The following is an 11,046-nucleotide window of genomic DNA, read 5'->3' on the forward strand; positions in this document are numbered from 1 at the left end:
CCCTTTTCCACAGAGTGCATATACTTAAGAATGTTTTTTTACTGTTTACTTGGAAATATAATCAAGGTGATAAAAGGCAGCAAGGAATTATTTTGAGATCCTCACAAAGACTTTGCTAACGCTTGGTGGTCACCCGCGAAGAGGCTGGCCAGGGTCCTGGCCACCAGGCAAGGCTTGCCTCTCTCATGTCTTGAGAGGGTTGCAGTCCCAGTACTGCAACCTGGTTGTTGCTCTCTATTTTTGCCATTGTTTGTACCTCCTGCCCAGAACATCCCTCGGGGTAGGATGGATTATAGCTTTGCTTCTTTGGTCTGCAACAGATGCAAGGAAGCACACAGATGTATATGCTTTCCACAGTGCGCCTAAACATGCCGCTGCTTTTACTTAAAGAAGAAAGCACAAGAGGGGACAATTTAATAAAAGAAAAACAACTTTGCAAATGAGACACGTCAGCGTTCTCTGTCTCCGAGTCAATTGCAATCTATCCGTGATGAGGAAAGCAGGAATTTCCCGCCTCCGTTGCGAGTGCCATGTCACAGCTGGAAGTGCTGAAATGTCCATCCAGCCCTGGCTTCCCCTGCTTGAGCTTTAATAACTTCTGTTCTTCTGCCAGGCGATCCCCTAATAAGCTGCTATCAGATGACCACAGATACACCTGAACGACTTCATGGATGAGTTAATTTCCCCTCTGACAAGTCTGTCCTTCCTAGGAGCTAGCTGTCGGGGAGGAGGAAACTGGAAAGCCAAGAAAATATGAAGGCTGGTGTTTATGTTCATAAAGCTGATGCAGACACGTACTCATCGGCAGACTGGTCTGCAATGGGTTCCTCAAGCCACCCCAGTAAAATAAGAGGGCTGGGGAGAGGTAATAACAAGAGAGATGATAAACCCATACTGTGTGTGAGAGAGAAAGAGACAGCTGGATTGGCAGGATTGTTTACTTCTGAGAAAGAAGAATTAATCCTTTTCTATATTGGCAGAAAAACTTGTGCCCTTTCATGATAAAATCACGCATTCCAGATCCGTCAGTCTTCTAGGTTCCTTTTAAAATTCGCAGCTAAGGCGGGACGCACTGAGAAAATATGAATATAGTGGCTGGACATCTGACAAGTGTGCATGAGATATCATCTGGCTTTATGAACCAATAAAGTTCCTGACAGTTTGATAGATTACTAGTGGTATTTTTTATAGAAATATGCATAATTATGCAAAAAAAGGGGGTTTTCTGAAGAGTAGAAAAGATACCCATCATGGTACATGATGAAATATGTTCCTTTGAATTAAACCTATGGCAGTGGGTTTTAGAGCAGTCAGTCCCGGTCAGGCTTAACAAGGCTCAGAGGATGTAAGCTCCCCTAGAAATATCAGTAGAATTATAATACTCTAGTTAATAAAATAGATATTTTAAATAGCATAGTCAGGTAAATTAAAAGGTCTAATTTAAGCTGGGATGATGGAAATTCTGCCAGTGAAAAACCTACTTTTCTTCAGATGCTGCCTTAGGAGTTTGCCTTAGAGGCAACTATTATAAACCTTAAATCCCTCTCAGCCTTGAAATGACAGAGTTATCTAGAAATTTACTTATACACAGAGACCAGATTTAAACCTTTACTTATTCACCCTAAACTGCAATCATATCATATGCATATTCACGCTGCACACAGACACACACACACCGCCCCGTGAAGTAGACTGAGATGCTATGAGACTTTTATTGGCTTGAAGCACGTGTGAGTTACTCACTCATCCTAAACGAGAAGCCTAGAAGCTGTATTTTTTTTGCAAACCATCCTGACTTTGCTCCTGGGTGTGCAGTACCACAGGGGAGGCACCGGGCTGCTACGCAGGGTCTGGAGCTTTGGGTCTATTTTACAGGAATCTGTCTCTCTGTGCTGTTGATGCCCAGTATTTCAGGCATCCCGGTACTTTGTGTAAGGAACTGGGGGAGTGCGGAAGGAAGAGAGGAAATGAGATGGTGTAAATGAAAAGCAGCTGAAAGTAGCTTTTCTAAAGTGAAAACAGCCACAGCTTTAAAAATGTGATTCTGGCCCGTGATTCTGGTGTATAGTTCTTTCCTATTCTTTAGGCCGATTGTGCAATGCAAGCCTGCAAACGGAAGTTACCCCCCTAATCCCTGCCACGCTTGTTTCTAGAAAAGCCTATATTTACACCCGCTATCGCAGAGTCAACAACAACAACCCCCCCCCCCCCAAAAAAAACCACCCCAAAACCCAACAGTTAAGGCAGAGAGCAGCCCTTTCCCCACCAGCCGCTTTCACAAGTCAGGGGCCGGGAACCCCGACGAGGAACCGCGGGGGGGGGGGGGCTCTCCCGGACGGGCACACCTACCACCACCACCCCCCCTCTCCCACGTCCTCCCCGGGACGGTGTTTCCGCGGCTGCGGCCGCAGGCGCGCTGTTGCCCGCGGGGTGGCGCCCTCCGCTCACGGACGATCCGCGCTGGCGCAGGTCCCGCCGCTCCCCGCGCTCCGCGGATGCGGAGCGCGGGGAGCGGCGGGACCTGCGCCAGCGTCCGCAGACGGGGAAACCCATCGCTCCGCCGGTTCTCACGCGTATTCCCTTCTCCCTTCGGGAACCTTTCCCGGCTCGACACACCAGTGACGGAACGACAACCTGGGATAACGTCCTGTTGAGTCCTCAGGCCGGCATCGCGTCGGTGGCGATTTCTATGGGAATAATTAATTCACGTTAAATTTCCTTTATATCCGGGAAAAAAAAAAATATCGAAACCTTAAATGACCGTAATAGGAATGTAATTGTATGGTGTGTTTTTTGTTGTTGTTGTTTTTTGAGAAATCGATTTGGGTTCAAATGACTCGTCTAAACACGTTACACCAAACCCATTCAAATGGGAAACAGGAGAACTAAATTATTGCTGCTTCCTGAACTCTCTGCTTATGATCCCAATAATTAAAATGTGCAGTAATGGCTCTTGCAGCCTGTATTACTTCGGGTAATTCTCGGAAATGAAACGCTGATTTTCGGCCGCTGAGGGAGGAGAGCGCGCAGACGAGCGCAATCGCAGCGGCCCGCCGGTGGTCCGCGCCCTCCGCATCACTTGGGGGAAAATACTCCCGGCGGCGGGGAACTCCCTAGAGAAGGGATTTCCCTCCCAGCCCCTCCGGCAAATCAACTTTTTTTTTTTTTTCCCCCCCCCTCTCCATTTTTTTTTTTTCTTTCTCATGGCCACCCTCTCCCCTCCCGGTCTGCCAAGCGCTGAGAGTCGCACATCTGTCTCTGCACAAGGAGGGGGAGGGGGGGAGGGTCGGGCCAGGGGGCTGAGGGGGGGGGGAAGCAGATCCCACCGCTCCTGGGCCGAGGCGGCCGTGCGTGGGCCACTCCCCACGGGGCGGCCGTGGGGCCCGTCCACCGCGCCCCTCGGCTGCGGCACACGCGGAGCGGTTACGGCGCTGCTGGTTTCCCTGGGGGAGACTTGCGTAATGAGAACAATATTAACAATCCTTAAAAAAAAAAAAAGAAAAAGAAAAAAGAGGGGGACTCAGGGGAAAAAAAAAAAAAGGCACTCCGATCCCCAAATCTCCGTGGAAGTGCGGGTTCCGCGTCGGGGCTGTTCGACCTGGGCGCTCAGCACCGGGCGGCTCCGCGGGGGCCCGCGCCCAGCCGCGGCCCCGGGCTCCGGTGCCGGTGAGCTGGCCCCGCGGAGAGTCGCGGAGCAAAGCCGAGGGGGAGCCCGCCAAGTCCGGGGACCCCCCGCCCCAACCCAAACCGCCCTCCTCCACCTCCTGGTCCTTTCCCACGGCAGGTAAAACTTGACCGTGACGAGCATCCTTTTAGGTTTGTGGGGTAGGTTGTGGGGGTTTTCTGTGTGTTGCTGTTTTGGTTGTTGGTTTTGGTGGTTTGGGGTTTTTTTTTTTTCTAATTTTTTTCAGGGGAGGGGGGAAGTGTGAGTTGATGTTTATGAGAAGCTTTATGACTCCTGATAAGCTCATCTTTGAGGACGACACAGAATTGTGTTCCTTGAGGAATTGGGGTGGTGACGTCTTTTCTGATACCCGATTATTACGTGACTGGGAAAAAAAAAAAAAAAAGCATTTGATTCATGAATAAAAATCCGGACACCACCACGGGGGCAACAAACAATATTGCCCGTCCTCTAAGGTAACAAGCAGGCAAATGTTTACGAAGAGGGCTCTTGCTGAAACGGGGTGTTTGCAAAGATTTTGTTGCTAATTGCGTATCAGACGGAAGGCTGCGGAAGGCTGGTCAAGTTTGGAGCCACCGAGCAGGAAGAGAAGAAGAGGAGAAGGCTGAAGGCGCTCAGTGAGGGGAGAGATCTGGGGAAGACAACACCTCACGCAGCCAGCCCGCGGCTCCCCGCCTCCGCTCCCTCCCGGGCTCGCTCGCTCTCTTCCCCCTTCCCCTGCGCTCCCTTCTCCGGCGACATCTCGCTCCATCCCTCTTTCTCCCTTCCCTTGCAGACTCCACTCCAGATCTGCGCTGCTACCTGCAAACTTTTTTTCCTTTCCCGGTTTTTTTTTTTTTCCCTTCCTCTCTTTTTCTTTTTGGAGTGGATTCCCCTAAAACCAGCAAACAACTAACTGCTGCTTTTGCGTCTTCTTCATCCCGCGGGTCCTTCGCCCATCGGAGAGGCGATGCTACGAGGGTTTTAACTCCTTTCGGCCGCAACTTGGGAGACAGCTCTATTCCCCCCCCCCCTCCCCATTTTGGTCTTTTATTTTTTTCCCCTTCTTCTTTTTTAAAGACCTGCCCTTTTAGTTTCGCAGCCAAACGCTCTTAGTGCCGGGTGTTTAGAGTTTAATGGTAAGGACACGAGGCGGCTCGCCGGGCCTTCCCGCAGCGCTCCCGGGGCGGGCGGGCACCGACGGGGCGGGCGGCGGCGGCAGCGCTCTACGCCGGGCACCGCGCCGCGCCTCTCCGCGCCGCTCCGCGTCGGCACCCCGCTGCCCAGAGCGTTTGCTCCCAGGGGCCGCGCTCCCTCCCTCCCCCGCAGGCTCGGCCGGGGGCTTGGTGGGTCGTGGGGTGGTATTTTTGGGGGCTTTTTTTTTTTTTTTTTTTTTTGACAGCGGTTTTCCTTTCCCTCCCGCACAGAGTGGCAATGTGTAGCAAAGCGATCCTAGCACTCCTTGTCTATGGCATAATTATGCACTGCAGCGTCTACTGCTCACCTGCGGCCGGACTTCAGTACCCGGCGCTCAGGTAGGTCCGTCCCCCTCCCCGGGGGCTCCGCCGGGACCCCGGCTTTGCTAAGGGCAGGGGAATCTTACCTGGGAGGAAAATAGAAGGGGATGTGGAGGGGGGGGAGCCAACAAACGAAACCCCCTCCACTTCGGCTGCGCGCCCACTCCCTCCGCCCCGGGAGAGGAGCCGCAGGGAGGGTCAGACAGGGAGGGGGGTCCCCCCCGGCTGCAGCACTGGCTTTCACCCGGGCCGCTCCCCGGGATCCCGGCGCAGTTAACCTGCAGCCTTTTGTCCTCGGGGAGAGGGACACCAGCTCTGCTGCGTCTCGGCGGGAGCGGGCCGAGGTCCCACTGGCATCTCGGCGGGGCCCAGCAGCTCCCCCCCGCCTGCCCCCTGTCCTGCACGGGTCCCGGCGCTCTCCGGGCCGCTTTCGGGGCGGGGGAACGGGGCGGGGGAGGGGGCGCCGTTGGTTGCAAGCGTGCGAGAGCTGTCATGGGTCCTGTAGCAGCAGCGGCGTTGACGGGGATTCAGTCTCTTCCCGTCTTTACCTGTCTTTACACGACCTCCCTTCTCAAGGGGGAAAGCGGCTGGCACAAGGTTGTTTGGTTGTCTGTACCTGTTCGGAGTTGTCTTGCTGAACTCCAGCGCAGGCTGATGCTTGGGTTGTCCCTTTTTCACCTGGGAGCCGGGAACGTTTGGACCCCGCTGTGTTTGGGGCAGGAGTGGGTGACCCCCAGAGGCGTCGGAAGAAGCGAATTTCCGATGTTGGGACATGGCTGGGGGCGCAAGGCACCAGGTCCGGGACGGCCGCTGGCAGCCTGGTCCCACCCTGCTTGCAGCCTGCTTGGGCGACCGGTGTTGCTTGGCTTGGGGGGAGTTTTGGGCTCGGTGCTGCTGTTCTGCCCCACCGGCGCTTGGCTCTATTCCGGGGTGCCCTACAGGGGACAGCTGTGCGCGGGGGGCGATGCCGGGTGCGCTAGACTGTCTGAGAAGGGTGTCCTTTTGGGGGCTTCGAGGTGTCCTTGCACGAACCGGGAGCCCGTCGAGGCTGGCTCAGAGCAGCCCCCTCCCCGGGCACAGGGACTGCAGGGCAGCGGACTCGGTGGCCCGCGGGGCCATTAGCCGGCAGCGATCCGGCTCTCTTCATTCAAACGCCTGAATTAGCAGGAGCGAAACACTTTAGCGGCATCTATTATTAATACCTCCGCTAAAGCTCGCAGACAAAAATAGCTGCCTGTAAAGTACAATGACCTACATCGTACTGCAGAGAGGGAGGCAGAGAGCGGGGGTGGGGTGGGGTGGAGGAGGGCTTGCGGGGGGCCAAAACTGGCGAGATCTCAAAGGGCAGAGGCACCATTCAACGAAAAACAACAACAGGCGAAGCCTTCCCCCGGCCCGGCGGGCGCTACAGGGAGGAGCGGGGCGCGGCCTCCGGCCCCGGCGGCGGGGGCTGCCGCTCATCGCCCCGTCTCCGCCGGAGAGGCGGCTTTGGCTCCCGCCCAGCCCCTGGCACACAAACGCGTGTGTGTGCGTGTGTGCGCGGCAGCCTGCACGCCTGTGCGTGCGTGCGCTCCGCTCGGGAAACGCCAGCCGTGGCTGTGGCAGAGAGGGGCTGTTTGTCGGGCCAGGGCGGAGGAAGGGGGGTGGGGGGGGAGGGCGATGTTTGGGGCTTTTCTCGGAGCACGTCTGACGGCGGGTGTGTTCCCTCCCCCGTGGTACTGCCCCGCAGAGGAGGCGGAGGGCGGGGATGGGGAGCGGGCGGGCGCAGGGAGAAGATGGGGGCAGACGGCCGGGGCTCCCGGGGCACCCGGGTCGGCTCCGCCGGGGGGTGACCACCAAGGCAGCCGGGAGCCGGCGGCGGGGAGCGGAGCGCCCCGCGGAGCCCGGCTGACTCCTTCCCCTTGCTGCTCTCGTTGCCAGGCTGGAGGATGAAGTCTACGACGAGGACGGGAACACCCTGCAGGACTTCGCGTATGACCACGAGCCCCTTGGTATAGCGAATCCGTCCTCCATGATCGGCGAGATGTACACCTTGTATTACCCACCGGAAAAGAGGTGACTGCAACTCGCGGGGTGTCAGGCGTGAATTTTGAGCCGGGAGCAAAACGGGTCTGGCCGAGCCGATTGGGGAAAAAAATTAACAATAATACCCAACAAGCCAACAGCAACAACAACAACAAAAAATAAATCCCGAGCCCAAACAAACGACCGTGCCGCCCGGGTCTCGGTGCCCAGGTCAAAGCCTAGAAGAAATGGAAAAGCCGCCTTACCTCCAGCAGCGCGGGGGAGGGAGCGGAGGAGCCGCCCGCGGCGGGGAGGGCTAGCGATGCTCCCGCAAACGGAGCAGAAATGCCCTGTCAGCGCGGAGCCGAGCAAGTGCAGCGGGGAGGGGTCTGGGTGGGGAAGAGGGGTCCCGGGGGACGCGGGGAGATGCCGCCCTCCGCTCGCCGGCGGGGAGGGACGGTCACCGCCAGCGCCCGGGCTCCCGCAGCCCGCCGCAGCCCGCTCCCGGGCCTCGCCGCTCATCCGCAGGCTCTTCCCTCCGCCCAGGCACGCCGATGGGATCTTCAACAAAGCCTACAGGAAACTCCTGGGCCAGTTATCCGCCAGGAAATATCTGCACTCCCTGATGGCCAAGCGGGTCGGGTAAGGGTTTCTGCTCTTTCTTTTCCGCGGTGGGCGTTGGTGCTGTTGGAGCGAAGGTGCTTAAGAGGCCGCGGCTGGAGGGAACAAAGCTGCCCCGGCCGGGGCTGGGAATTGGTTGCGCCGGCGGTGGGGCTGGGGGAGTCCGGCTCCCCAAACCTCAGCCGCCCCCGGCCGCGGCTCCCAGCCCGCTCCCGGCGCAGGGTGAGCCCGGCTGTCACGGGGGTTGGTTTGGTTTAATACGCTCGGGCACGTACATATACACACACACATATACATACATATATATGCGTGTATATATATGTCTGTGTGTATATACATATATATGTGTGCATATATATGTCTCTATAATTTTTTGCAACCGGCTGGTTTAAGAAGTTGGGCAGCCTCCCCGGTCTGCTGGGGGGTGGAGCAGTCTGTCGGAAGCGATGACCGAGGGCTTGGCTAAAGCGGGGCGGGGGGGGACTCGGCTGCAGCCCTGCGCACCCCCAGGCGCCGGGCGGGGGTCCCCGGGGGTCCCCGCCGCCGGCGGGGCAGGGGCGAGCCCGGTGCCACCCGCCGCCCTTCGGCAGAAGGTAACACGTTAATAAAGCCCCGGGGAGAGCAGCTTTCCCTGCCGCAATGAATAATTCATGGCGAGGAGATATTGTCTCTCCCGCCGCCGCCACTTGCGCGCACCACGTCGGGAGCGGGTTTCGGCGCGGCCTTTGTCTCCCCGCGCATCTTCCGCGCAACGTGTTGCGCCGGGGGCTGCTTAGGGCCGGGGTGTGTGTGTGGGGGGGGGGGGGGAGAGGCGGCGCGGAGGGGCGCGGAGGGGCGCGGAAGGGGCGGAGCGGCCCCGCCTGATGCAGCTGTGCTTCTCGGTGCTTGCAGCGGTGCCAGCGGCGGCCTGGGGGACGAGGCGGAACCGCTGACCAAGCGGCACATAGACGGCATCTTCACGGACAGCTACAGCCGCTACCGGAAACAAATGGCTGTCAAGAAATACTTAGCAGCCGTCCTGGGGAAAAGGTATAAACAAAGAGTTAAAAACAAAGGACGCCGAGTAGCGTATTTGTAGCGATGAGTAACCAGCCACTCCTGTGTATACAAAGTCCTAAGAGAGAGAGAGAGAGAGAGAGAGAGAGAGAAACCCAACAACAACAAAAAAATCTAAACAAAAACAAAAGTCATTTCCAAACTGACTGAACAATCACCGCTCCTGTGTTACCTAAACATGTATTTATGTATGAAGTAAAGCCATTAAATGAATATTTTGATAATAATATTGTTTTTCTTTTGTACAAAAGCACTAGAGAAACGCACAGATCTACTTTGTGGACCAATCATTAAGTTATATATAATATATAAATATATATATATAAATACTACTACGAATACTAAAGAACAATTCTTCATATAAAGCCTGCACAAGAACAAGAATTCGCCTGAGCTGTTTATGTTTTTATATAAAATAAATAGAAAAAAAAGACAATCATTGTTTTGAATATTACTCCTATTTTTGTAATGGAAATTAAAAGGATAGTATTTTTATCCGCGACAGGGTCGAAGACATTAATTTTCACCATTTGCTACTGTACATAGAGAAGGATGCCCTGCTTCCAGGGGATTATGAGGAAAATGATTTGGGAGAATTGGTGAAGCAGATTCTTCCCCCGGTGAGTCTCAAGGCAGGCTCCTTTGCCACTAGCCTCTCTGAAGGGGCAGCGTCCCCTTTCCTCTAGATTTCGATTTTTTTTTTTTTCCTCCTGCTTTCTTTGATTCCAGTTGTATCTGTATTAGTGTCTCCTCAAACAATGAGCTTAGAGGATAATTCTCTTGTGAAAACAACAGCTCGATCCAAATTGTGCATCTCTGTTGCCTATTGGAGGGAGAAATAGTTAAAAAAACCAAACCAAAACAAAACAAAAAAAATCAAAACAAAGAAAAGCCAAAGCCAAATCCCCAACCCCTAAATCCCAAACCAGCAGCAAGGATAGTAAATACTAAGCCCCGTGCACTGCTCTTCTGGCTGGCTGGGCAGAGTTGCAGAACAAAGCAAAAGTGGAGACAGGACCCGTTTGGAAAGAGTGGGGAAGTGAGCGGGGGGGCCCTCGGCGCGCCCCCGGTGCCCGAGTGGGTGCCGGAGCCGGTACCGCAGGGTCGAGGGAAGATGAGGCGATCCCACCTCCGATCCGCTACCCAACTGCCCCGGGCAGCTCGGTACTGGACCTGGATGCAAAGTACAGTGTGTTACTCTCCAGTGCTGTCCATGCTTCTCATCATGTGTAATGAGCAGGGTTCTCGCCTTTGCATTTTTCGGTCGGAGTTGCTCTTTTCTTTGAGTGTTTTTTCTCGTAGACCCTCCCGCCTCTCATCCTCTCTTCGCACTTTTCCGAGCTCTGTTTAACCCATCTGAGTCACCTTTTTGGGTTATGTTCTTTTGGGGAAAAAAAAAGATTGTGAACGCTCTCTCACTCCTATGTTCTGTTTTATGCAAGCTCTTATTGTACAAGTTTAGGAACCCCTGTTGTAGCTACCACTAAAGAATTATGCACTACTACGAAAGTTTTTGTTCCTTGTTTATTGAGTTTGGAGGTAAAATGTATTTTTCTACATTCTGGCTTATTGCTTAGTAAAATTTGTTTCATAAAACAAACTTTTGTCATAAAAGAATGTGTAGTGTTCACCTGTGGTCCGGTTTCTAACGAGATAAACCATTTTCACCTCATCTCTCTATGTACGGACTCCTATCTTACCTTCCGCCCGGGGGACAGTAAAGCAGCAGCGAACCCGGCCGGGGGCTGGCCCCGTCCCTCCGCCCGGGCAGGTGGCGAAGGAGGACACGTAGGTACCTGCTTCCTTCCAGCTCACCACACAAACCTTAGAGGAGTCTTTCCAAAGACACAAAACGAGCCCCGCATCCAAGACGTCGGAAAGCAACCCCCCCCACCCCCCCCCCCCCCCCAAAAAAAAAAAAAATGTCGCGGGTAAAAAGAAAAAAACCTCCTTCCCCGGCCGGGCAGAGCCGCCGAGGAGGAGGCAAAGGCGCGGGCAGAGCTCGGCGGAGCGGGCAGGCGCTGCCGGCACTGCTTCTCCTGGCTGCCTGCACTGCCGACACCGCCTGCCCGGGCTGCCTGCCTTGCTGGCGCTCGTCCGGGCTGCCCGCGCTGCCCGCGCTGCCCGCAGCGCCTGCCCGGGCTGCCCTGGCAGCTCCGCCCGCCGCCGGTGCGGGGTCCTGGG

The 11,046-nt window shown here is 55.4% G+C and overlaps 1 protein-coding gene across 4 annotated transcripts; it reads left to right on the forward strand.

Moving 5' to 3' along the window:
- The first annotated feature begins 4,120 nt into the window (after positions 1–4,120).
- On the forward strand, positions 4,121–10,759 carry ADCYAP1 (adenylate cyclase activating polypeptide 1). Of its 4 annotated transcripts, none has more exons than XM_075744268.1 (6): positions 4,121–4,140; positions 5,092–5,199; positions 7,102–7,236; positions 7,732–7,827; positions 8,698–8,835; positions 9,368–10,759. In XM_075744268.1, the coding sequence occupies exons 2-6, from the start codon at positions 5,099–5,101 to the stop codon at positions 9,546–9,548; spliced, it is 651 nt and encodes a 216-aa protein (XP_075600383.1). In that variant the 5' UTR covers positions 4,121–4,140; positions 5,092–5,098; the 3' UTR covers positions 9,549–10,759. The 4 variants fall into 4 exon arrangements, with proteins under 4 accessions (XP_075600383.1, XP_075600382.1, XP_075600384.1 ...); XM_075744267.1 differs by lacking the exon at positions 4,121–4,140 and adding an exon at positions 4,211–4,803; XM_075744269.1 differs by lacking the exon at positions 4,121–4,140 and having other exon boundaries at positions 4,961–5,199; positions 9,368–9,482; positions 10,581–10,759.
- Positions 10,760–11,046: the final 287 nt, after the last annotated feature.

The sequence above is a fragment of the Balearica regulorum genome, chromosome 2 (assembly GCF_011004875.1).
Source record: "Balearica regulorum gibbericeps isolate bBalReg1 chromosome 2, bBalReg1.pri, whole genome shotgun sequence".
Lineage (NCBI taxonomy): Eukaryota > Metazoa > Chordata > Aves > Gruiformes > Gruidae > Balearica > Balearica regulorum.